This window comes from Petaurus breviceps, unplaced genomic scaffold, assembly GCF_028583685.1.
Source record: "Petaurus breviceps papuanus isolate PSGF00001 unplaced genomic scaffold, PetGlider_PUasm1.0 90925, whole genome shotgun sequence".
Taxonomy (NCBI): domain Eukaryota; kingdom Metazoa; phylum Chordata; class Mammalia; order Diprotodontia; family Petauridae; genus Petaurus; species Petaurus breviceps.
The window spans coordinates 25,810,664-25,838,197 of record NW_027187380.1 but is presented as its reverse complement, the minus strand read 5'-3'; the positions used below and the strand labels follow the sequence as shown (position 1 = coordinate 25,838,197).

Sequence of the window (27,534 nt, the reverse complement as noted above, 5' to 3'; positions counted from 1 at the left end):
TCTGGATATCTCTTTCCATCTGCAGCCATGCCCCCAAACTGAGGCCTGAAAGTCACCTTTGCAAAGGCTGTTTGGAATATTCCCATTCGAACATCCAGTTGCTTATTTCCTTCCTGGTGACCCAGTCTATTGCTCTCCTCAACTTGTCTAGGTCTCCACAGTCAACTCAGTGCCCGTGGAATTCCAGGCCAATTTGTCATCTTCCCTAACTTCTGTTAATGAAGCTGGTGCCCTAGCCACAGGCATTCTGGAAGTACCAGCTTGGTGCTGTTCTTTTGTCCTCTGCTCAAAATTTTTAAATCCAAGTCCACTTGCGAGAAAGAGAGAGAGAGAGAGAGAGAGAGAGAGAGAGAGAGAGAGAGAGAGAGAGAGAGAGAGAGAGAGAGAGAGAGAGAGAGAGAGAGAGAGAGAGAGAGAGAGAGAGAGAGGAGGGGGGTGGATTAACAGAGCAGCTTTGGTTTCCTCTTCTCCATCACAGAAAGCAAGTGACTGTTCTCAGGAGCAGCAGTGATCTCCACAATAACCCTCCATTGTATAAAGTGGAGGCTTTCCAGTGGTGGTTCTGGGTGCTATTAAGCATAGGTTCATGAAAATCCTATTCTTCTGTAAAGTTATGTTTTCAAAAGGAGATAATGGCTCAATTTTGTGTTCCAGCATCAATAAGACTGAGTTACCCCAGAAGGCTCAGGTAAGCACTTTTGCCTTCTTCTGAGGCTGACTAAACCTTAAGGCATTTGAACAACCTCCTTGCTTAAAATCAGTCTTCTTTCAGCTTCTGATTGCTGTTCATATTCCAATATCCCCAGGTCCTTATTTGTAAAAACCAGCACTTGATGTGTTTTGGAGATCAGGGAAAATTTTTTGTTTCATGTTGAGTTTTTTTTTCTTTTTTCTCTTTTGGTCTGTTTGTTCTTTTAAGGATCTTCCTATTTGATCAAAAGATCCATTGTAGTAAGGAGATGAGAATTATTTTTAAGGGGAAGGAGATTCTGCACTTTCCTCACACAGGCGTGGTCCGCCGATTAATCATGCTGACATGAAATCCTTCCTTCAGCTCCTTCTGTAGGAAGTTGTGAACTTGGAGGAAACCAGCCTCTTGTTCTGGATTGTAGCTTGCTGCCGTGGTCACTTTCAGGGGTTCTCTGGACAGGGTGTACATGGAGATCTCCCCCATGGGGATGGAACTTGAGATCTTCATGCTAACAGGGGAGACATCCCGGGAAGGAGAAGCCTCCGTGGATTGGGAACTAGACCTGGACCTCCTCCTTCTATACCTGTAACTTGGCATTCTGGCATAAGGGGAAGAGGAAGAAGTCTTAAGGAACTCCCGTTTGGTCTTAAATCTTAACTCTTTATTTTTCTCAATGTAAATGTTTACAGCCAGGACACCTATGGTCTCGGCCACAATAAAAGACAAAGCTCCAAAGTAAAAAGACCAACCATAGTTGTAATGGTTTTTTTTGTCTTCATCTCTCTTATCACTTGGGTCTCCTGCATTACTGGAGATATAAACGATGATTCCAATGATGTTACTCAGACCTGAAAGGGAGAGAAGAAAGGAAAAATGCCAAATATTGGAACCCAGACAGCTGGATCATTAAGAAGGCTTGGGAAGTGATGAGCAGGGGATCATTCGGATAAGGTAAACAGAAGTTCTACACTAGCCAGAGGAGGCCTAGATTTCATCATCTTGTCCTTTATGGCATGTACCAAAATTTCCCAAATAGACATAATTGTCTTTTAGTGATTCCCTGTCCCCCCACCCCTTCCTTCTCCTTCTTACTTCCTTATTCAACATGTCATATTTGCTTGCTAAATCACTTGGATACCTCTATTACTGTCCTTCCTCTGCACCTTCACACCATGTGTGATATTGGCGTCTTCCCTCTCTTCTATTCCCCCTATCACTTGCCCCCCCTTACCCCTTACTTTCTTGTAGGGCAAGATGGATTTCTATACCCCACTGCCTGTATGTCTTGTTTTCCAGTTGCATGTAGAAACAATTTTTAACATTTGTTTTTAAAACTGTGAGTTCCAGATTCTCTCCCTTCTTCCCTCCTCACCCACACCCACCCTGCTATTCTTTAGTCTTGTTCTACCTGAGCTAAATTTTCCTTCCTAGGCTAAATTTCTGCATCCTAACTACACATGTGTCTACCAAAGGGTACCACCGTATTTCTTGGTGATATGCATGAACTTGTCCAGTTTTGTTCCCATATTCCACACTAGCATACCTAGAATTTGTCATTTTGCCTTGGATAAAAATGGAAAGATGGGTTATACATCTTAGACTTCATCATCTCTTTGAGCTTTGCTACCTTTAAGAGCTTGGAAATTCTATTCTCTAATGGTAATCTCCTATCCTAATCCTCAATCCATCCTTTGCTCTCATCTTAACTGTCCATCCCTTGATTCTTCCCTTTACTTAATCCATTCCCCCCTACTCTGATTTTTCTTGCCTCCAAATTCAGCTATGGTCTGTTACTTTAATGATTCTTTAGCTACTACTTTAGAATCTTTTATTCATGACCTCCCACCATTCTCTTGACCTGTTAATACTTGAGTACCATTTTTATTTGATGCCTCTATATCTAATCCTGGGTTGAGCATTAGAGCTGGGAGAAGCCACAAGCTAAATTCTTACAGCATTTTCAGGTGGATCATTACTGCTATTTGGCAATCCTTCTACTTTACTTTCTTCATCACCTAATCTCTCCTCAATGCCTTTAAGTCTAGCTTTTATCCCTGATCATTTTATGTACACTGCTCACTCAGAGGTCACCTAATCCTTAAACACAGTGGCTATTTTCCCTAGCCCCTTTTGACCTCTATGCAACATTTGGCACTGTTGAAACCCTCTCTGATAACCTCACTTCTGTTTCCTAAAGGGACACTAACTATCCTCTTCCAAGATCTCTTTTTGCCTCTCTAATTGATCTGTCTTTCAAGTGTCTCCAGCCCTGGCTTTTCAACATTTTTTTTTGTTTCCATATACTGGGTGCTCTCACCTAACTCCTCTTCTCTCTCTATACTCACAGTCCTTTCCCAATCTTATGTCTTTTAACTGCTCTCACCCCCTGCTTAGAAACTTCTGTATCTTTCCCCTTCAGATTTACAGAGTATTTTGCTTTAACCCCTCTTATGCACTTATTATGGATTATTTTGAATTATAGTTATTTACATATGTGTGATATCCCTTATTAGACTGTTAGTTCCATAAAGCTAGCATTCATGTCTCATTTAAACTTCATATGATCCCAGCATATCCACCAACTATTTTGCCCTAATAATATATATACATATGCAATACATATGTGTATAGTCACACACACACACACACACACACACACACACACATATATATATATATATTTCTCTCAATCTTCCAGATAAGGAAACTAAAACTCATATAGTCCTGCTTCACTTGCTTAAGAACATCAGAAGTAGGATTTGAATTCATGTGTTCCTGGCCCTGAGGCTGGCTCTCTATATCTACTACACCATGAATAATTACTGTAAGCACTCTTTATCAACCCAGACTGCATTTCTGTCCCTGTTTAAACTCCCTAGCACTAATCATATTGTTGACACTGACCACACATTCCTGTACACAAACTAAAGACTTTCTCTTTCTGCAAAGGATTATATAGTTCCATCCCTGATTGTGTTACTCAATGGTGACTATATTCCTCAATTCTGTCCATGTATTACTTTGGGTCATAGGGAGAGGGGGAAGGAGAGATGGAAAAGGTGGGGGGAGAGGGAAAGCAGATGTAGAGAAGAAGGTGAGGAAGAATGGTGCTCCTGAGAAGCTACCATCCATTTATGAGAAAGGGAAAAGAATTAAAGTTTTCAAAAGGACACAAATGAACATTGATTTTTCTACTCTTTTTTCCTTCCACACCCCAACCCTACCTCTAACCCACCATCCAAGATCCACCTACATGTAATACTGAAATTATAGGATGGAAGGAATTTCTGAGTATGGTATGGTTTAGGGGAAGGGACATGGATCTGTAAGTCAGGAGATGAGTATAGTACTGGTTTAGTCACTAACCAACCTTGAGATCTTCATAAATCATTTCAACTCTCTTGGCCTTATTCCCCAATGAATGAGGAGTTATTTATTCATCCAGTGAATCTTTCTGAGCACTCAATTAATACTTTATTTATGTCTTGACTAGAAGAATTATGAAGTTCAGTGAGATAGAATAGATTCATAGAATGTGAGAAGGACCTTCAGAATATATTTACCAATTCAACAAACCTTTCTTAAGTGCCAAATGTGTCCCAGGCACTATGTTAGGTTCTGCAGATACAAAGAGGATAGCTCTAGCCTAAAGAAAGGAGCTTACATTATATTGGGGGGTGGGGGGAGGGTGTGTGTGTGTGAGTGTGTGTGTGTGTGTGTATATAAGTAACTAAGAAAAACATGTCAAGTGGTTTCCAGTAGGGAGAGAGGTGATGGGAGGGAGCAGACAAATAAGACTTGTACCTAGACAGAAGTTAGGGATTCTAAGAGGAAATTCTAAGAGCATTGAGATGAGAAATGGATGTTGTATACTGGGAAGGGCAAGTAGTTAAGTATGTGAAGATGAAGAAGAATAGTAAACCCAGAAAGATGTGTTGCAATCTGGATGTTAAAATGCAGAATGTTAGAATGTTAGTGCTGGAAGGGGCCTTAGAACTTATAGAAGTCCAAATTCTTTGATGAGGAAACTGAGTTCTAATAACAGAAAAGGATTTTCCCCAAGGTCATAGAGCTGATAAGTTGGGACTAACACCTATAATATGTGGGAATGTGTTTGAGTGTTGTTATAATTTTTTTTTCTGTTATGTTTCCATGGGAATCTGTGCTGGAGGAGGGTGGGATAGCATGGTGTGAGGAACGCTATGGAAATGTTCAATACAGAAAGGTGTTTTAGCCAAGTGAGCTGAGAAGACACCAAAAGGTACAAGGTTGGCTTTGCCTGTCCCTGTACTTTCCCAGCTTTCTCCCAGTGGGGAAAAGGAACAGATGGAGAGAACATATTTACCTGCAGCAACGAATAGGATCCCCGCACTAAGGATGATGTTGTTCTTGCTGCTGTAAATCCTCCCGGCACCAATGCAGAGACCTCCCAGCAAAAGAAAGACAGTGCTGAGGATAGGAAACACACTGGAAGCCCTAACAATACCTGCAAGAAAGGGTAAGAGGGATGTAAGGAAGCAAAAGAAGAAAGAAGAGACAATGAATTATCTGGTTTTCTTCCAGACCCAGAGTAAAGATGAAATTATCCATAGAGATGTTGTGGTCCCAGTGACTGTTCTTTGAGTGGGATTTCTCACCAGGGCCCCAGTTTTACCATATGTAAAATGGAGGAGGGGAAGGTCATTACACCTACCTTTGGTTTTGGGGAATAAAATAAGACAGCATGTATTAAAATATGTTGACAATAAACTGTATTGGAAAAGATGTGTAACCTTATGAATATTGTTGGCAGGAAAACTAAAAGGGTGAAGCAGAAGATGATTGCTTTTTCTTTCTACTCATTAAGGTTTTAATTACTTTTTTCTAAACTCTAATCATCTATCCAGGACTTGTAGGAAGGTACTAGCTAAGTATACAAATAAAGTATGTCACTCATTAGTGACACCTAATGTATTTCTCCAACAAAGGAGTCAGCTGTGACTCCAATTTTTTGAAGTTGACATTAGATATCATAGCTCATCCATTCTCCTTTCAGTGAAGTAAAAGTGGAAACCAAGGGAAGAAACTTGGTTTGGAAAAGAATTAGCCTTATCTATATGTCAGGGGACACTGATTCATATTCCTTTCATCATATCACCCAATCCTCTAAAGGGAGAACATGATAGCTACTAGAAGGAAAAGTCTGAGCCATACATATATGACTGGCCAGAAGATATGGGGCATAAGTGAATTTCTCAGGGAAGCTCTGAGGTGAAGGTGAAATACCTGTTCAATAGTCCCACAGCAGTTCATATTGTAAGTTGTTGCTGTTCATCCCTCATTTCGAAGAGGTCCAAAGACATTACAAGGATGATGTCTTGACTTGCATATGAATTGTATTTAAGTGAGGCAGAGTTGTACAAAATGGTTACTCCCTCTGTCTTCCAGGGTCATCGAAATCCAGCAGCAAGACAAAAGTCAGGAAAACTGGCAACGGCATCTTCTATGTCTGACCAAGCTCTAAGCATTCCATAGTTCCTGCTTCAACTGCCTTTGGAACCAATTGTTCTCATCTGCCCTTTCTGCCAGGTCTACACATGCTTGGGTTAGACATGTCCCTAACTCACCAGCTGTTGGTCACACTCAACCTGGTTTAACTCATCTGCCTGGGGCAATTTACTACCATGTGGCCTCTGCATGTGCTACAGCTTCTCAGAGTCACAGGTGAGAGTTGGGTATCAGGTAGACACTGAAGGCGGATGAGCAACCCCAACAGGAGGCTTGGTAAGGGGTGCAAGTCCTCCCTGAATGCTCCAATATTTTAAGCATCAACTTTCCAGAAGAGTATAACAGGCGACACGGGTTATTATTTCATGTTTCTAGTATTTATCTATATGTGCTATGAGACTTTTGTGTTTTAAGCAATTCTTTTGTGGTGAAGGAAATAAATAACTGTCCTAGACTCAATCTACTTTGTGTATCTAGTACCTTTTTAGAAGAGATCCAGTTAATCATTTTGGGGGGAGATGTGACCCAAGCCTAAGCTTTAAAAGATTTTCCAGGGGTGACTAGGTGGCACAGTGAATAGAGCACTGGCCCTGGCGTCAGGAGGAACTGAGTTTAAATCTGGTCACACTTATTAGCTGTGTGAACTTAGTTAGGCAAGTCACTTAACCCCATTTGCCCTGTCTTTCCCCCTCCAAAAAAAAAAAGATTTTCCTTGGGGCCTTCTTGGCTAAAGATGTAATAAGCCAGAAAGTGAAAGAAGAGTTCAATCCCATAGTTTTGGAGCCAGGATCCTTTAGGACATGAACCTTGTTTTATGAGCCCAAAGCTGGGTCCTCTTAGAGGGAGCAGATTTCTCTCCTCACCCAGCTCCCTGGGCTGTAGGATTTACATTTATGAAAAAATGTTTCAATTTTATGAAATTGAAATTATTAATTTTATTTTCTATGATCACCTCTATGCCTTTAGTTAATTCCCTCGCTAGACTTAGTTATGAAAGTTATCTCTTTCCCTTCTCTAATATGTTTATAACACCTTTTACATTCAAGTCATGTTTCCATTTAGATCTTATTGTGGTATATGTTGTAAAATGCTGGTCTAAACCTAATCTCTCTTGGACTTCTTTCCAGTTTTCTCAATAGTTTTTGGCAAAAATTGAGTCCTTATCCTTGTAGTTGGTGCCCTTATATTTATGAAATCTAAACACTCTTATGATCAATTGCTTCTGGGTCTTGTGTACCTAATTTGTTTTAATGATCAGCTTTTCTATTTCTTTTAACTAGTACCAAATAGTTTTGATAATGACTTTTTTATAGTATAGTTTAAGCTAATACAGCAAGGGCCCCTTCATGCCTGCTTTAAAAAATATTTCCCTTGTGATTCTTGATCTTTTGTTCCTTCAGATTATTATTTTTTATTTCTATAAATTTACCCCTTGGTAATTTGATTCATATGGTACTAAGTCTGTAAACTAATTTAGGTAATATAACTTTTATTACATTGGCATGGCCTAACCATGAATAATTAATGTGTCCAATCAGAAGCAGGGGGGCCCAGGGGTAGATGTAATTTGGCAGTGTGAGTTCCAGGGATGAAGTGATCTTCCAAAATGAGTAAGTTTCTGGGGCCAGTGAAATGTATGGAGTCAGGCTATTCAGGAGTGTCTTGTTTGAGGAATAGAACAGCTAGGTGGTACAGTGGATAGAGCACTGAGCCTGGAGTCAGAAAGGCCTGAGTTCAAATCAGTCCTCAGATACTTAGTAGCTATGTGACCCTGGGCAAGTCACTTAACCTTGTTTGCCTCAGTTTCCTCATCTGTAAAATGAGCTGGAGAAGAAAATGGCAAATCGCTCAGTATCTTTGCCAGGAAAACCCTAAATAGAGTCATGAAGAGTCAGATACTACTGAAAAATGACCGAATAGTTAATGTTCTGGGAACTGTGCTAAACACTTGGGTTTATTGTTTGATCGTGATTTTCAGGGAATCTAATCATTTTTGAAATAATCCCTCATCCCATTTTCTAGGTCAGCTGTTGTTTTCTCTGAGAAAATTGACTAAATTCTGTTTTTTTTAGGTTGTCACAATTTGATTATTTCTTTTCTAAGCTTTTTTAAAAATTATTTTTCATTTTTTATCTCTTGTTTTAGCTCTTCTGGAAACTTTTTAGCCAAGTTACTTTTTTTTTGGGGGGGGGGTGGGTTCTACTTGTAATAATTGTAGAATTAAGTTCTTCTCCTATGATGCTATTTTGGAATTCTTTTACTCATAGTAGTTCTTTGTTTTTTTAAAGCTTTTCTTCTGTTGACTCATAACTTTAGCCTTAGTTCCTAGATTTGCACTCTTACTTCCTTCTAGGACCAGGCTCTTCCTTCTCTCACATTTGTGGATAGGGTGGTTAAGTCTAGGCCTCATCTTCCACTGCAACCATAGGATGGGATGGCATTGTACCTGGGGCTAGGTCCTACAGTAGAATAGATGCCACCATCCCATGGCAATTTTGGATGGGATAGCCACCTCCTGGTTACTTTCCTTACTGTATAGTCCCTGACTGGTAAGCTATCAGAGGTCAGGCCCTGATTCCGTTAGCAGTACTGTTTTAGTACTGAGAGCTGAACACAGATCTGTGACCTGCCTCTGCTCTCTGCTACAGTCCTCTTTCCCCTGTCTTCCTTTCTTTTTCTCTCCTTCTCCCTGTCCCACGCCCTCCTTCTTCTCTCCTTCCCCATTCCCCTCAATGAGCTTTCAACAAAAATAAAACATTTTGTGTTTATAAGGATCAATAGTTATGTCACACTTAATGGCTTAGAAGAGAAAATATACATTTAAAATAAAGACCAAAGTTTCCTTAGCCCAAGAGGAAGCAGGGAACATAAGGTTAGTAGACACAATGACTGTTTCTTTTGGAGGAGCCCCTGCCTCCTGGCCACACTGGCTTCAGGCCCCATTTTCTAGATGTCTGGACTGCTAACTGCAGCCCAGTTTTGGTATCCTCACTCAGTCATTTACAGCAAGGTGTGGGGCTTTGGACTTTACCTCTTGGTGAAACTTGGGCTAGCGCTCCCTGGATGTCATGGGGAATATAACAGTTTCTGCAACCACTAACTGGCCCCATTAGCTGCTGTTTGGAACATCTGTAGTTCTTTCCTAGCCTTCAGGTACAGCCCTGGCCTGGAGGCGGGACCTCTCCATGTTTGTTTTCATTTCTCTTAAATCTTTATCTCATAGTGTACCCTTCTTAATTTCCCGGAAATGTTCTTCAGAGGATCTGGACTTGGCTGAAACTTCTGCTGGGAGATCTGCTATTGGCTTTCTCTCAATGCTTAGAGATTTCCTCTTTGGTTCTCTCTGGGGAGGTGTCACACTTCTGTTAGCAAGGCAAGAGGAGAAAAATACCCCCAGGGCAGCAAGCAGATGCTAGGGTGTGGGGAGGGAGCAGTAGTTCCAGGGGTGGGAGCTGTAGTCTGGAATAGTAGCAAAAGGGAGGGGGAGAAAGCAGAGGGTAAATGGGAGCCTAAGGATGAAGCCCAGAACTTTGCTGCCTCTGAGATGTGCCAGAGCTCATCCCTCCATCTCCAGAGAAAGAAATAACCAAGCTGACACTCACAGACTCTTAGAAAAGAGTGAGTGAGAAAAAATGTAGAGAGCATTTTTGAAGGTTCTTTTAAGGCAACTGGGCTGGTTTGAATCCTTGTTGCTTTTGAAAGTCAGAGTTGGGGGAAACAAACCAACCAAGAAGAAGCCAGAAGGACTAATACCTTGCCTCAGAGTGAGGGGAGGGAATTGTTTAGGGGAGAGATGGACCACCCTACACCTTTCTTTCTGGGTGGAAACTGATTTAAGCTACTTCTCTGTCATATTGGAAATGTGACTGAGAATAGCTTCCAAATGCTACTCCTGGTACAGTTGAAGGAGCCCTTACTTTACCTTCCCTCCTTTGGACGAGAGCTTCCCCAGCATTACATGACCCTTCTAGGGCCTGGTTTTCTTTTGAAGGCTGCTAGAAGCCGGTGAAAGGAGCAAACTGCCTGACCAAAAGTGGCTGTTCATTTCCAACTTGCAGACTGCTTCTGGTGTGATTTCCTTTGATTAAATAAAGAAAAGGAGGGTTTCTAGAAATATCTTGGGTTTGGATACTTTGGGTACTTTTCACCAGTTTTGTTGTAGTCTAATCTCTATCCCCCTACTTGGCACTGTCTCATCTCTAAAACAGGGGGATTGTTCTCTCTCCCCCTCTCTCACTTTCTTCCTCCTCCCTCTCTCTTCTCTCCACCTCCCTCCCTTTCTCCTTCTCCCATTCTCTTTCCGCCCACTTCAACTCTCCCTCCCACTTTTATTTCCCCTTTCCCTCTTTCTGTTCTCACCTCTCCCACACTCCTTCCTTTCAGCTTTCTCTTTCCTTTTCTCCTTTCCCCTCTCTCCTCTCTTCCCACCTCAACTTCCACTCCCTTTTCCTCTTTTCCCTTCCTCCTCTCACCTTTTCCCCTTCCCCTTCCCTGCCCCAACTATTTATATGTATGAGCATTTAGTAAAAATGCAACAGACATTTTGGATTTCTGTTGATCAATAGTTACATAACATTTAATGACTTAGAAGAGAAAGTATGTATTTAGGATAAAGACTAAAGCTCCCTTAGCTCTAGAGGAAGGCAGGTAGTTTAGTAAATAGATAACCTACAATACATTCAGCTGCCCCAGAGAGAAGAGAGGAAAAGAAAGGGGGTAAAATATGAACCATCTTTCCTCTTAGTCCTCAGTCTATCAGGACCAACTGTAGATTTTGCCCAAATCACTGTTATGCTCAAGGATCACTTTACTTATCGTGTGTACTGGCTTGACCCCCTGCTGTTAGCTCCCTATGTTTCTCTTATGCATTTATTAAATTCTTATTGTGCTGGGAAACTCTTGGGAAACTCAAGGGTCCTATATGGACATTGCCTTAGTGATAAGGGCCTTTGAGTCTCAAAGAGTTCGTCGAATAAGGCCATATTTTCATTTGCTCTCACTTTGTAAAGGGGGTTGTATTTGTATTATTATTATTAATTGACTTTTATATAAGTGTTTTCAGGGTTGTCAAATATTATATGTATGTATGCATGTATATATATGTATATGTACATATATGTATATATTTATATAAAACTTCATTTAATTCTTCTAACAACCTGGTGAAGTGAGTGCTACAGTTATTATTATCTCCATTTTACATATGTAGAAACAGAGAATAAGAGAAGTGATGTCACTGGCCAAAGGTCACATGACTAGCAAGTGTCTGAGACCACCTCAAATCCAGGTCTCACTGACCACCAGTTGAGCACTCTATTTATCCACAATAAATGGTCTTCATTTTTTCTCTATGCCCCACTCCTGGTTCTCTAAAACTTTTCTACTATGCCCATCATGCCCTCATGTAGTTATGTTCCCCACCATTACCCTTTTCTAGTTATCTTTTATATGTTATCTTTCTTCCATTAGAATGTAAGCCACCTGAGGGCAAGGATTAACTTCCTTTTTGCTTGTATTTGCATTCCCAGGCTTAGCACAGTGCTTGACACATTTTCCAGTCATTTTTAGTAGTGTTGAACTCTTTGTGATGCCATTTGGGGTTTTCTTGACAAAGATATCAAGTGGTTTGCCATTTCCTTCTCCAGCTCATTTACAGATAAGGCAGTTGAGGTGAACAGGGTTAAGTGACTTGCCCAGGGTCACATAGCTAGTAAGAGTCTGAGGTCAGATTTGAACTCACAGAGATGAGTCTTCCTGATTCCAAGTCTGGCACTCTATCCACTGTGCCACCTAGCTGCCTACTTGACACATAGTAAGCACTTAATAAATACTTGTTGACCTGACCAACTTGACTATGTCATGTTGCTATAATACTTTTTGAAAAAACATTTTTTTCATCTGCTATATGTTTTGAGTCTCTCAACCACTCTGTAAGGGTAGATACTCAAAATATTGTTTTCCTATTTTATAAATGGGAAACTGAGACTAAAAGAGGGTAAGTAATTTTTCCACGGTCATATAGCTATGAACTGTCAGAAGCAGGAATCAAACTTAGGTATTTCTAACTATTTTTCTCTCTATCTGCTATGCTGTTATAGAACCACAAACCAGGTGATAGGAGAATCTTCCTGAAGAATCATTTGATCTCAAAGGGCACAGTCAGTCAGCTCATCACTTGGGGGATTTTTTTCTGTCATTTGGAATATTAGGAGAGGCAATGGAGCATGTGTGGTGGTTAAGAGTTCTTGACATGGCATCAAGAGACCTTGGTTCAAAGCCTGTCTATGATACTTTATTGGCAATGTGACATTGGGTTAGTCACTTCATTTCTCTAAGTTTGTGTCTTCATTCAAGTGTAGCACAACCTAACTCATACTCACAAGTTGTGTTTGGGGGAAACTACCCCAGACTCGAGTTACTCATGGGTATATACTCTATACAAGTAACCTCCACTGGTGTATTCAACCATTAATTCATCTAGTTGGCAAAATTAACAAAGACATTGGGGCAGCTAGGTGGTACAGTTTAACAGAGCACTGGCCCTGGAGTCAGGAGGACCTGTGTTCAAATCCTGCCTAAGACACTTAACACTTACTAGTCATGTGACCTTGGCCAAGTCACTTAACCCAAATTGCCCTCTGCAAACAAATAAAAAAAACCAAAGGCATTTACTCAAACAGTATAGTAAGAATAATTGCAACACAATATCACCACCAGAAACTTGGGGTGTACTCTCTCAGAAGACATGCCATTAGTGGGAAGAGTAGTAAGCACAAACATGTAACATACTAGTATTAATGAACACCTTAATAGAATACAGCTGGCCAAAGTCACCCACTGTATACAGATCCCTATGAATTTTCTTGTGGTTTCCTCATGTTGCTCCCCCAGGGTATAATGTCTCTGCTGGTCTCCTGGGTTTTGCACCTCTCCAGTTCATCTGGATTCTCTGAGACTGTTTTCTGAGCTGCTTTGATGTAAGGGACATTGTAGGTGGAGCAAGGAGCTTTTCAGGAGTAGTCAGATCAATCTCATGCTCCACATAAAGAAAGAGGCCAACAATTTTTACACAACCTATCTTCCTTACAGAGAGGTGGTGAGGGAAGTGCTTTATAAATTTCTAAAGCACTATCTAAACATTGACGGTTGTTATTGGCGTCACTCTAAGGTTCTGGCTGTGCAAATAGTAGCACATCAAACTATTAAAATGGATAGATTTGTACTTTTGAAAACTGGGTGAGTATTATCACACAGAGCTGAAGTCTGTACACTGTCTGGGAGTTGGAAGAAAGCCCCCGGACTCTGGTGGCAGGCTAGCTAATGGAGGGACAAAGACAGCTCTGGAAAGGCCTGGTTCCCCAAGAATTCCTCTCTTTATGAGGAGAAGCCCCTCCTATCTCACTTTTGAATTTTTATTCCAGCATAAACAATGGAGGGGATTTTTCCATATTTATTTTGAAACAAAGAAGGTTACAATAAAAATCCAGTGGTTTCTTGACTTCTTGAGTAGAAAGTAAAGGGTAGATGGAGGAGATTTGGATTCTGAGTGGTTTATAGCTGGCTGGCAAAAATACAGGCATGTCTTACCTAATGTTATTATTTTTGTGAAAACAGGGCATCAGGTGAACGACTACAGTGTCCAAAGGAACACTACTGTTATGCATGGGCAGTTGTCCGGGAAACATTATAAAAGGTCTGCCTGATGTTAGGCAGGGCTTTGTTATAACATGTTATTGACTGTTTTGCAAAATGGTGTTCCACTGCTTAAGCACAGTGCCTGAAATATAGTACACTGTGCTTAGTAATTGCTTCTTGACTGATTTCTGAACATAATGGGGAGATGGGTGGTTTCCTGGATTTGTGGGATATTATCAATATATACTTAGACAATGTTCCAACACGCAATGACATTCAGAGTCTGGGCATGTGTAGAACACCACTTCAAGAATCCTTTACTTAAGGGCGGCTAGGTGGTGCAGTGAATAGAGCACTAGCCCTGGAGTCAGGAGGACCTGAGTTCAAATATGACCCCAGACACTTAACACAGAAACTAGCCATGTGACCTTGGGCAAGTCACTTAACCCCAGAAGCCCTACCTTCCCCCCTCCAAAAAAAAAACAAAACAAGAATCCTTTACTTATATCCCAAAGAGATCCTACAAGTGGGAAAAAGACCGATATATCCAAAAATATTTATAGCAGGTTTTTTTTGTGGTGGCAAAGAATTGGAAATCAAGGGGATGTCCATCAATTGGGGAATGTCTAAACAAGTTGTGGTATATGAATGTAAACGAATACTATTGTACTATAAGAAATGAGCAGATAGACTTCATAATAACCTGGAGAGACTTACATAAACTGATGCTGTGAGGATAACAGAACCTAACAGAACCAGGAGAACATTGTATATAGTTACAGGCACATTGTATCTGTGATAACTGACTATGATAGACTGGGCTCCTCTCAGCAATGCAAGGTTAGAAGACAACTCCAAAAGACTCATGCTGGAAAAGGCTATCGACATCCAGTGAAAGAACTACAGAGTCTGAATGCAGATTGAAGCAAACTTCTTGCTTTCTTTTTTGTTTTGTTTCATTTTGTTCTTTCTTGTTTATTCTATTGGTTATAATTCTTCTTTAAAACTTGACTAATGTTTAATGAGAAGGTATTTGTAGAACCTATATTGGATTGCATGCTGCCATGGGGTGGGGGAAGGGGGAGGAGAGGGATAGTTAGAAAATTTGGAACTTAAGGCATTGTGGAACTGAATGTTGTAAACTAAAAGCAAATAAATAAATATAAAAAAAGAATCCTTTACTCATGGACAGCCAGTTAAGTGAATTATAATTTTTCTTGAATGTGAGGAAACAGGGATATACAAGGAGATGAACTCCAAATGACCTGGATTGCAGTCCTGGGAAACCTGCCAGGTATACACTCTCTTGCACTAACTCCTTTAATCACTGCAAATATATCAGACCAATAAACACTCCAGGCCTTGTTCCTATAACCCTGGACAGCCAGGACTGTCAGATGGAAACTGAGAGATCATTTGGCCCAATCCCTTCATTTTACAGTAGAAGAATCAAGAGATTGCTGTCAAACAAAGAGGTTGGCCCAGATAATCACTCATCCCTCAAATCTGATGATTCTAGGATTCTAAGATTGGTAATAAAAAGAGAAAAGAAGCAGGAACCAAAAAAATAAGCAGCCTAACTCCAGTGGGTGTCACCCTGAGTGGGAATTCTTGTCTTTCTGAACTACAGATTGCAGTATGTTATTCAGTTTACAAACTTTGGTTATATGGCAAACAAACTTCCCTATTTCTACTTCCATGGGATGGGAAAAATACATCCCCTTTGGGGAATTAGCTCTTACTAGTCAATATCAGGCAGAGAAAGAGCAGAGGCACCAAGGCAAATCCAATTCCCTGATCTCTCCCTTTCTCCCTCCTTGCCCCCAGTCTCTTTGATTGTTAACAAATCCCCTTCTCCCGAAAGGGGCTACTTAGGGAGACTCCTCAAATGAGCAGTGATTGCTAGGTTGCTGTCACTATCATTTTACTGGGGGGGTGGGGTGGGGAATCACTCCTGCAAGCTCTCCCTCTTTCCATCTCTCCTCCTCCCCTCCTCCATGAGACTTTCTGGGAGGGGAGGACTCAGCAACATGCAATTTTCTTCCTGAAGAGCTTAGCTCCCAGAACTGTATCTCTCCATTGCTATATAGGATGGGTATAACCTGATACAAAATGACATAAAAGGTATGTAACCTGAGCAAAGAGGTGATTCTCACACCTGAGGCAAGGGGAGATCAAATTCAGCTTCATTGTTAAAAAAAGAAAGAAAGAAGAAAAGAGAAGAGAAGGTTGAAGTCATAATGGTGGGGCTTGCTTTAAATATTCACCCAGAGGAAAGGAGAGAGAGCAAAAGGGGGGCAATTCTGGTAATAAGAGGGAGGGGAGAGGAAGCAATGGGAGATTTGATTCAGGCTGAAAAAAAAGGTTAGAGACAGCAATGGGGAACTTGTTTTAGAATATTCACCTAGGGATGTGAAATAGATTGGTTGAAATATTGACTAGTATTTCACCAAAGTCAGCTCATGAGGTCAAGCTAGGTAGAATTGCAGAGCCTCTGATTTGGGTGCTGGTTGCCCTTTCCTCCTGATAGGTGGCTATGGGTGGGGAGTGGGATAAGGTAGGCATGAAAGAAAGATGATTGGTAGAATGGATTTGGAATCCCTGGGTGCCTGGGGTAAGCTATTTTGGTTCTAAGGACAAGAGAAACATGACTCATCTATTCCCTAGTCTGGATAAATAAATGTTTATTGGTGAGAGTAAGAGGGAAGGAAGACAGGAGGGAGACTGAGCCAGAGGCTGGAAGGCTGACCTGATTGTTCACATTTCTGAAGGTGACAGAGATTGGTTGCCTGGTTAGAACTGTCCTGTCCCAGGGCTCCATGGAAACGACACTAACATTCTATGTCGCTAGATGATTCATTGCAAAAATCCATTTTTTTCCCTTTTTGGAAAAATTACCCCTAAGCAGGTGCAGAGTGAATTACTTTTGCTCAAAGGGGCCTGGTATTGATTCTCCATAAATGAGGCTGAATCTACTCTATCCTGAGGTATGCTGCTGAGAAAGACTCTGTGTGTCTGGACATTTTGCTGTGAAGACAGTGAAATGACTTTTAGATGTTACCGTCCTTTCCTTAATTTCTAGATTCTTTCTCTGTTGGTGTGCTCCTCTCCCCCTTTTTCTTCCCTCTTTAGCCTTCTAATGTTCTATTTTAATGACAAAGGATAAGGTAGGGAGAGGGCTATGTTTAGAGCTTGAATTAGAATCCATCATAGGCTACAGAAAACTGAGAGGAATGTAAAGGATAATCCCATGCTTTGAGGGAAGGGGTGCTAACCTGTCAAAGCAACTAGATAGTTGGGCAAAGACGCAGAGACACAGATAGTTGGACAGAAGGAGCCAGCTCACTCAGCTGATGCTTTATTTATTTATTTGCTTCTTTTGAGGGGAGAAGGCAGGGCAATTGGGGTTAAGTAACTTGCCCAAGGTCACATGGCTACTAAGTGTTATGTGTCTGAGGCTGGATTTGAACTGAGGTCCTCCTGATTCCAGGACCAGTGCTCTATTCAGTGCGCCACCTAGTCGCTCCAAGCTTACTATATTTTTAAAGCATCAGCTTAGGGGGCAGCCAGGTGGCCCAGTGAATAGAGCACTGGCCCTGGAGTCAGGAGGACCTGAGTTCAAATTCGACCTCAGAGGCATAACACTTACTAGCCATGTAGCCTTGGGCAAGTCACTTAACCCCCATTGCCCGGCCTTCCCCACTCAAAAAAAAAATAGTAAACTTTCTAGATCCTGGTACTATCAATGCTAAAAGGAAGCAGACTAGACATCCCTTACCCCCATACCCCATCCACACATAAGATTAAGGTGGTATTGACCATTTGTCATTCAATTAGTCAATAAACATTTATAAAGGGCCTCTTAAATGCTACTCTCTATGTTAAGTGCTGGGTATACAAACTAGTCTTTCTGAAGTTACCAATGATCTTAGTTGCTAAATACAATGGTCTTTTCTCAATCTTCATTCTCCTTGACTTCTCTGAAGCCTTTGACACTGTTGGTGATTCCTCCAAGATATTCCTCTCTCTAGGTTTTTGGGACACTTTTCTCTTCTGGTTCTCCTCCTACTTATCTGACCACTCTCTCTCAGCCTCCTTTGCTGGATCCTCCTCTAGGTCATGCCTTCTAAATGTAGGTGTCCCACAGGGTTCTCTGTCTTGGGCCCTCTTCTCTTCTCCCTCAATACTTCTTCGCTTGGTGAAGGTCCCATGGATTTAATGGCAATGCTGACAATTTTCAGATCTACCAATCCTGCCTCAGTCTTTTCTACTGACCTCCAATCTCACATCATCAACTTGTCTTTCAGATACTTGAACTGGATGTCCAGTAGACATTTTAAACTCAACATGCCCAAAACTGAACTCATTATATTGTTCCCTAAACCCTCCCCACATCCCACCTTCCCGATCACTATACGGGGCAACACCATCTTCTCAATTCCCCCATGTCCAAGGTGTTGAGAAGGTCTGTCAATTTTACCTCTGTAATACCTCTTCAATATGCCCCATTCTCTCCTCTGACACCACCATCACTCTAGTGCAGACCCTCTTCACCTCATGCCTGGAATATTGCAATTGGCTGATGGTGAGTCTGCCTGCCTCAGATCTCTCCTCATTACAACCCATTCTCCATTTAGCCACTAAAGTCACTTACCTAAAAGCACAGAGTCAACTCTGTCATCTCCCTATTCAGTAAATTCCAATGGTTCCTTGTTGCCTCCAGGATCAAATACAAAATCCTGCTTGGTGTTCAAAGTCCTTTCCTACCCTTCCAATGTTCTTTCACCTCATTCCCTGCCGGCTCTTAAGGGCAGTGACTGTCTTTTGCCTCATTTGCTGTCCTCAGCACTTGCTGTGATGCCTGGTCCAGAGTAGGTACTTAATAAATACTGCCTGATTGATACAATGAAAAGTAGAAGACAGCCTCCGCTCCCCAGGAGCTCACAGTCTAACGGAGTAGACGACATGTCTGCAACTGCTTATAAGCAAGATATATTTATATAGGATAAATTGGAAATAACTGATATGGGGAATGCACTAGGATTGAGAGGAGTTGGGAAAGGCTTCCTGTAGAAAGGTGGGATTTTATCCAGGCGTGAAAGAAGTCAGAAGGTGCAGATGAGGTGGGAGAATATTCCAGAATGGTGGACAGCTAGCAATAATGCGCAGCACCTTTTTTGAGGAACAGAAAGGAAGTCAGTGTCACTGGCTCATAGAGTATGTGAGGAGAGAAGGGTCTAAGGTGTGAGAAGATTAGAAAAGAAGGGAGACCAGATTATGAAGGACTTTGAATACCAAAAAAGAATTTTTATTTGAACCAGTAAGATTTATTTTCCCCTCAAGGTTTTCCATGATGTTTTATTTTAACCTGATTTCACATGGATATAAATATTGGGGTTATGGAGTAGTGGAGAAAAATGTGTGATTTGCCTTAAGTGCTGTTACCTTTTTCCCCTTCCCTGACCCTCAATCTGGCTCCCATCTGGGTCAGAAATGTATTCCTCAATGTTCTTTGCCCCCCAACCCTAGTCAACCCTTAAGATAACAAAAATACAAACCAAAAACTTAGACACTCATGGGACCCTGATGATTAGAAAATTCACCCCACATAGATCCTTCTATTCCTTTCATAGACATCCATCAATTGCTGTCTTCTCCATTCTACCTCCACGTCTCTAACTTTTGTCCCCTGCTTGCCACTTAAAGCCACTACTTTAGTTATGGCTCTCTCTTGTTGGGCTATTGTAACAGTTTATTAATTAGTCTCTGGCCTCTAGTCTCTTACCTCAATAATCTATCTTCCACATAGCTGTCAAAGTGACATCCTTAAAAGCCCATGTTTGACCATTTTGTCATCTTGCTCAGTAAACTTATTTGCCTTCCTACTGTCTCTAGGATCAAATACAAACTCCTCTGTTTGATATTTAGAAGTCTTTCCAACCTGGCTCAACTTTATTGCTCTCTTTGGACCAGTCAAATTTATTGTTCAGTCATTCAGTTGTGTCCAGCTCTTCATGTACTGTCTTTTTGGATTTTCTTGGCTAGAGTGGTTTGCCATTTTCTTCTCCAGTAAATTAAAGCAAACAGAGGTTTAGTGACTTGCCCAGGGTCACACAGGTAATAAAGTAAGTGCCTGAAGCCAAATTTGAACTCAAGTCTTCCTGATTCCAGGCCCACTGAGAGCCATCTAGATGCCCCAGTCAAATAGGCATTCTTATACTTCCTCACACAAGACATTCCGTTTCCCATTTTCATGCCTTTCCCAGGCCTATAATGTCCTCTCTCCTCACTTTTGCTGCCTAAATTTGCCACACCTACATAAAACCTTTCCTGATCATCCCCCCCAAGTTTCTAGGGCTCCCCCCACCCCAATATCATTGTATTTTTAAAATTCATTTGTATTATTTTGTATTCTTTTTGTTTGTGAGAAGCAACATGGCAGAGTGGATGGAGTGCCAGTTTCAGAATTAGCATAACATGAGTTCAGATTCTCCTTCTGACTTATACTAGCTGTGTCTAAGACATTTAATCTCTCACTGCTTTTTAAGGTAACTCTCCTCTGCAGAAGAGGGAAGAAGTTGCTGAGAGAGTGTTGACCTACATTAGTAGTTTCCTTATGTGGGAATTTCCTATGTCAATGGAGATAGAGGTCCAATCCCTAACTCTAACCTCCGTGTATACTTATATAACAGTGCATGGAGACTGGAGTTGTCTGGCTGAACAGAATTCCTTTTCTCTGGCTCCCATCCTCATAGGGTGTCCCTCAGGGTTCTGTCTTGGGTCCTCTTCTCACTCTCTATGATTTCATTTGGTGATCTCATCAGCTCCCATGGATTTAATTCCATATCTATATTGATGATTTTCAAATCTACCAATTCTGCTCCGTCTCTTTGCTGACCTCTAAACTTGCATTTCCAATTGCCTTTCAGATAGGATGTCTATCTAACTGGATGTCTAGTAAATGTATCCAAAATTAACTCATTATCTTTTCCCCTAAACCTTTCTTTCTCTACCTTCCCTCTCACTGTAGAGGGCAACACTGTCCTCCCAGTCCCTCAGGCTCACAACCTAGGAGTCATATTTTACTTCCTCACTATATACTTCCTATATCCAAACTGCTACTAAGGCCTGTCAGTTCTTTCCTTCTCTCTGGTCACCATCCTTGACTCTACTCCTGAGAGAATTTCCTTGAACCTACCTCAAGTATAGAACAGTAGGAAAGCAAATTTGCTTGAGAAGACAAATTTTCTTACTAAGCCTCCTTTTTTTACCTAATCCAGTGGGACTCATTCTTCTTTGCCCTGAGGGAATTCAGATTCATGTGCTGTATTTTATACTTCCCTTTTGAAGACATATAATACTTTATCACTAAAACCTCCTTTCAAGCCCTCAGATGTTGAAAAATCCCAGCAAATTATTCTCTCTGTGTAGCTGACCATAATCTTCCTTTCAGTGTTCAGTTGTTTCAGTTATTTGGGTTTTTTTGAGGGAGGAAGGCAAGGTAATTGTGGTTAAGTGACTTGGCCAAGGTCACACAGTTAGTGTCAAGTATTTGAGGCTGGATTTGAACTCAGGTCCTCCTGACTCCAGCACCATTTCTCTAATTCACTGAGCCAGCTAGCTGCCCCAAGTTGTTTCTGTTATGTTTGACTCTTCATGAGCCTATTTGGGGTTTCCTTAGCAAAGATACTGGAATAGTTTGCTATTTCTTTTTTCAGTTCATTTTATAGATAAGGAAACCCAGACAAACAGGGTTAAGTTACTTGTGCAGGGTCACACAACTAGTAAGTGTCAGGCCAGATTTGAACTCAGGAAGATGATTCTTCTTGACTCCAGGCCCAGCACTCTATCCACTGCACCCCCTAGCTGCCCTTTCAATACCTCTGAGCATGTGAAAGCCATACAGACCAACAGTGTGCTGGGTAAATTGCAGTTCTAGATTATAATTGACTTTTAGAGTGTAGGTAGTCAACAATGTAAAATGTGATCTTTAAAGATCCAGAAATAAGCCTTGAAATGGATTCATACTAACCTTGTGGGGGAGAGGCATGAAGAGAGTTTTACCATTTGTAGTTCCTAGCAAATAAACACAGCCACAGTCTGTTCTACTGTGGCTTTGGGGGATCCCACATCTCCCTCTTGATTGTGGTATAGAGGCAGTGGTGGCAAAGATAGCAGGAGTGATGCTAATTCCATGTTTTTTCTCAATTGTGCTACAGAGAGAAGTTGGGGACCATTTGGCCACTGGCTGTCCCTAGAATTGAAGCTGCTTGGATTCAGACACAATGTGGCTTGATAGTGGCAGCCATCTTGTCTCTATCCAACATCATGGCTGCCATGGGGAATTTATATATACCAAAAGCATATTTCTTGAACACCTCTCTATTCTTCTTTAATGTATGAGTTATCTCTCCTAGCTAGACTATAAGCTCCTTGAGGGTAGGTTTTTAAATTTTTTGTCTTAGTATCCCCTGTGCCTAGAATGATTGATAGATTTGTTGTTGTTTAATCATTCAGTCATGTCCGACCCTTCATGACCCCATGGATCATACGGTCCATGGGGTTTTCTTGGCAAAGATACTGGAATTTTTGCCATTTCTTTCTCCAGTGGACTAAGGCAAACAGAAGTTAACAAACAAGTCACACAGCTAGTTTCTGAGACTATCTTTGAATTCAGGTCTTCTTGACTCGAGGTCTGGTGCCCAGCACTGAGGCTACCCAGCTACCTCTCTACCTGCTAGACAGTTTGCTGTCTTAATGTGTCACTTAAAAAATGTCACTTAATAAATGCTTATTTTATTGATTGGTTGCAGGACCTGGCATGTGTAGGAGTGAGTTTTCTAATTAGCGGGGGCATATAGCAAGAGGCTTCCAGTAGTGCCTGGCCCCCTACCATCTCACTGCCAGTACAAATATATCTTCATCAACTACCCTTTTTCAAAACAAAGAGAATAAGGGACTGCAAAGTAGACAGACTTTAGGGCATGATCACATAACTTTATCCTAAAAAAAAATCATGATTTGGGAGCTACAGGAACCTTAGAGACCATGGAAGTATGTCTGGCTTTGGAGTTCCTGGGTTTCAATCATGTCTCTGCCCCTTACTACCCACGTGGGCAAGTTCACTCCTCTAGAACTCCATTTTCTCAAGAATAAAGCGAAGGGTTTGGACTAGATAGAATTAAATTTGCTTCTGACTCATTCTAAATGTATGATCTCTCACTTCACAGATAAGAAAATAGAAACTTGGGGAGATTAATCAAATTATCCAAGGCTACATGGCTGCTAAGTAGAGAAAGTGGGAGTCAAATCCACTCTTCAAACCCATTCAAGCTCACAGTGTTGCTTCCTACCTTCTTCCTCTTAACCCCTGGAAGAAGACTTAGAACACCTGGCTTCTTGAAAACACAGATTAGGTGCCACCTCCTACATGACATCTTTCCTGTGTCATCAGTTACCTGACCTCTAAAATTGGCACCTTAATGAAATTATATTATTTTGTATATACTGGAAATGCATCCCCACTCCCTTCCCCAGCAGATGTAAACTCCTTGAGGGCAGGGACTATTTGAATTTTGTCTTGGCTCAGTGTCTTGAATATAGCAGGGACTTCATAAATGTTTGCTTAATTAATTGAATTGAAAAGTTGGTCTATCTTTCCTCCAAACTGCCTCTTCCCACCTCCCTCCCCCTCAACAGAATTGGTTTTTGTACTTACGCAGAAGATATTCTGAGCTGTCATGGTCATAATCGTTGTCTTCTGGGAAGTGGTTGATCCGGAAACAATGACCTTTATAGATCCCTAAAAAGAACAGAAAGAGATCATTTTAAAGTGCTGTAGACTGAACGAATGTCTCAGTAATTTGTGTGTGTTTTAAGTAAAACTTGCTCCAGAAAAATCGCAGATGCATTTTGCCAACCACAAAAACACCTAGCATCTACTCTCCTGGTCCAGATCCCATGAGGTTATTGATCAGAAACATAGTGTTAACTCTGGATTAGCCTCATAAACAGGGGATGGTGAGGAGGGAGGTGGTGGTAGTGGTGATGCATGATTAATCAATCCCCATACCTCATTCATTTCAGACTATTTTCCCTAAATAGATACTGGAGAGGTTTGCCATTTCCTTCTCCAGCTCATTTTACAGACAAGGAACCAAGGCAAACAGTAAATGATTTGCCTAGGGTCACACAGCTCATAAGTTTCTGAGGTCACATTTGAACTCAGATCTTTCTGATTCTAGGCCCAGTACTGTATTTACTGTGCCACCTAGCTGCAACAGCAAGAGAAGGGTGGTCGTGCTGATGAATAATTAATCAATTTCCATATATCATTTTAGGGCTGTGTGCCATCCCTGCATAGAGAGGTTGAAGTCTTGTTTCTTACTTCTCCTCCTTTCTGGAGAGACCCTGAAGATTTGAAGAAGAGAAAAAAAAGAAAAGTTAGAGGCCTGGAAAATCCACAGAACAGAAAACCAACTTCTGAGTGAATTAGAGTAGACTCCATGTATGTAGAGCTTCTCCCTGGATCTGGAAAAGAATGAGGCCTAAGAGCTAGACAGGCAATGGTCATTTGTCTCAAGCATCTTTTGTTTTTCACTGGTTTTGGAGAGAGATTTGGTGAGAAAGACAGAGTTCCCTTCTGTACCCTGGAGAGATGAAATTTTGGCCTTGAAGACAGAAGAGTGGGACTACATGGGGGCCAGGACAGAGACCTTCTAGGAATACTTATGCTGAATTTTTCCAGCCCAGGCTGGATGGCTGCTACTCTTAACTGGGTCAAGAGAAGGCCCAAGCACCAGAGGAATATATTATGATATAATATAGTCAAATGTTTTGCAAACATTAAAGAATCTAAAAATGTTATTATTGTTATTATTATAATTAGTGGAAATGATTCAATGACTGTTGGCATCCATCAATACATGAAGCAACAGGTGTCTGTTGGTAAGACTAGGTTGGTGTTTCCCCAGAGCCCTCTGGGGAGCAGAAGCCCATTCCTCTCCACTTTTCCTCCATCTACTTCTCACTTTTACTCATCCCAACAGAGAATGGGGCAGAAGAGAGGAGAAAGCACTCTTTTAGTGGCAGACTGAGCAGCTGGCATCTGCAACTGTTATCTCTTTTAAGCAGTATTTAGGGTTTTCTTGTTATATGTTTGAAATTGTAATTAAACCAGATAGCTATTGAATCTGTGCCAATTTTGCTTATTCAAAATGAATGTGGGGAGACTGGAAGGAGAGGGCACAAACCTGAAAAAGCAAGAGATCTAAATTATTGAGTTTTTACAAACTCAATTTAGATTTTGCCAGTGCAAGCTGGCTGGAGATTCAGAGGTAAAAACTGACAGTGGGGGGGGGGGGGGGGGGGGGGGGAGAGAGAGAGAGAGACAGAGAAAGACAAGAAGAAAAAGAAGGAGAAGGAGTGGGTGGAGGAGGAGGAGGAGGAGGAGGAGGCGTCGACAAAAAAAAAAAAACAAATTTTTCTTCCCTTTTCTCTTGAAGGTAATGAGATGGGCTGAAATTTTTTAATTTATCCACTTCCAGAAAAAGAACTATGGAGTCTGAATGCAGAGAGAAGCATACTATTTTCTCTCTCTTTTTCTTTTTTTTTTGGTTTCTTTTTTCTCATGGTTCCTCCCATTGGTTCTAATTCTTTTTTACAACATGAGTAATGTGAAAATATGTTTAATATGAATGTATACGTAGAGCTTATGTCAGATTGCATGCTGTCTTGGGATGGGGGGAGGTGAGGTAGGGGAAAATTTGGAACTCAAAATGTCGTGGAAGTGAATGTTGAAAACTAAAAATAAATGAATTAATATTTTTAAAAGAAATTTTTAAAGTTAAATTTTATTTTTTTTTCTGTTGAAACCAATCTATTTATTCTTCCTTCACCCCTGGGGAGGGGGGATTTGGGAAAGGGGAAGCTTTGTAACAAATACTTATGAATATAAGTAAAACAAATTCCCACATTGGCTGAGTCCAAAAAATATATGTCATTCTGTATTTTGAGACCATCACCTCCCTGTTAGGAGGTGGGTAGCATTGGTCCTCTGAAATTATGGCTGGTCATTGCAATGATCAGAGTTTTTAGGTCTTTAAAAATTTTGTCTTCACAATGGTGTATCATTATATAAATAGTTTTTCTGGTTCTGCTCACTTCATGCTGCACTAGTTCATGTAATTCTTCTCAGGTTCCTTTGAAACTGTCCCTTTCACAGTTTTTATAGCATAACAATACTTTATTATGTTCATATACTGTCATTTATTTAGCCATTCCCTAATTTATGAGTACTCCCTTAGCTTCCAATTCTTAGTTACTACGAAAAAGAACTGTTTTAAATATTTCCATATAGATCTAAACAATTGGAAAAATATCAATTTCTCATGGGTAGGCCAAGCCAATATAATAAAAATAATTTTGCCTAAACTAATTTATTTACAATATCATACCAATCAAATTGCCAAAAATTTGTTTTATAGAGCTAGAAAAAATAACAAAATTCATCTGGAAGAACAAAAAATCAAGAATATCAAGGGAATTTATTTAAAAAATAAGCAAAGGAAGGTAGTCAACCTGTAGAAGATCTCAAACTATATCATAATCCAATAGTCATCAAACTGTGGTAGATCAATGGAATAGATTAGGTACATAAGACACAGTAGTAAATGACCATAGTAGCCTAGTGTTTGATAAATCCAGAGGCCCCAACCTCTGCGATAAGAACTCACTATTTGACAAAAACTACTGGGAAAACTGAAAAAGAATATGGCAGAAACTAGGTATAGACCATCATCTTACACTGTATACCAAGATAAGGTCAAAATGGGTACATGATTTGGACATAAAGGGTAATACCACAAATACTTTAGGAGAGCAAGGAATAGTTTACCTGTCAGATCTATGAAGAAGGGAAGAATTTATGACCAAACAAGAAATGGAAAGCATTACAAGGTATAAAACAGATAATTTTGACTATATTAAATTAAAAGGTTTTTGCACAAGCAAAACCAATGCAACCAAGATTCAAAGTAAAGCAGAAAGCTGGGAAATAATTTTTGTAGCAAATGTCTCTGATAAAGGCATCATTTCTCAAATATATAGAGAATAGAGTCAAAATTTTAAGAATACAAGCCATTGGGGCGGCCAGGTAGCACAGCGAGTAAGAGCACTGGCTCCAGTGTCTAGATGACTTGGGGGAATCCTGGGCTCAGACACTTACCGTGTTTCCCCGATAATAAGACACTGTCTTATTATTTTTTTTGGAAAGAAAAACACCAGAGGGCTTATTTTCAGGGGAGGGCTTATGTTGTCCTGCCTCAGCTCTCCTCCACGGCACTACTCTCAATGGCACCAGCAAGCAAATCACTGGGGAAGAACAGGATGACGAGCTCACTGCTGCAGCTCTGATTGGATGCAGCTCGGAGCGCGGCATGCGTTTCACCTGGGGGGGGTGGTGCATACAGAGGGTACCGTAATGTAGCGTGTAGCGCAGGGGATCACCTTCACTACAGTAGCAATCTCAATAGGGCTTATTTTCGGGGGAGGGCTTATTTTAGAGGAATCTTACACAGTAAGGGGAGGGCTTATTTTCGGGATAGGTCTTATTATCGGGGAAACACGGTAGCACCCACCTAGAAACACCTGGCCGTGTAACCTCGAGCAAATTACTTAATCCCAATTGCTTAGGGGTGGCCAGGTGGCTCAGCGAGTAAGAG

At 41.0% G+C, this 27,534-nt stretch overlaps 1 protein-coding gene across 1 annotated transcript in view; it reads right to left on the bottom strand.

The window, feature by feature from the left end:
* Nucleotides 1–394: 394 nt before the first annotated feature.
* The window catches only part of CACNG4 (calcium voltage-gated channel auxiliary subunit gamma 4), a 145,518-nt gene continuing 118,378 nt past the window's right edge, over nt 395–27,534 (bottom strand). The window contains exons 2-4 of the mRNA XM_069076603.1: nt 23,532–23,615; nt 5,037–5,177; nt 395–1,539 (exon numbers count right to left, since the gene is read on the bottom strand). Coding sequence (XP_068932704.1) covers nt 1,001–1,539; nt 5,037–5,177; nt 23,532–23,615 — 764 coding nt within the window. The 3' untranslated portion in view covers nt 395–1,000. The remainder of the gene's footprint in view (nt 1,540–5,036; nt 5,178–23,531; nt 23,616–27,534) is intronic.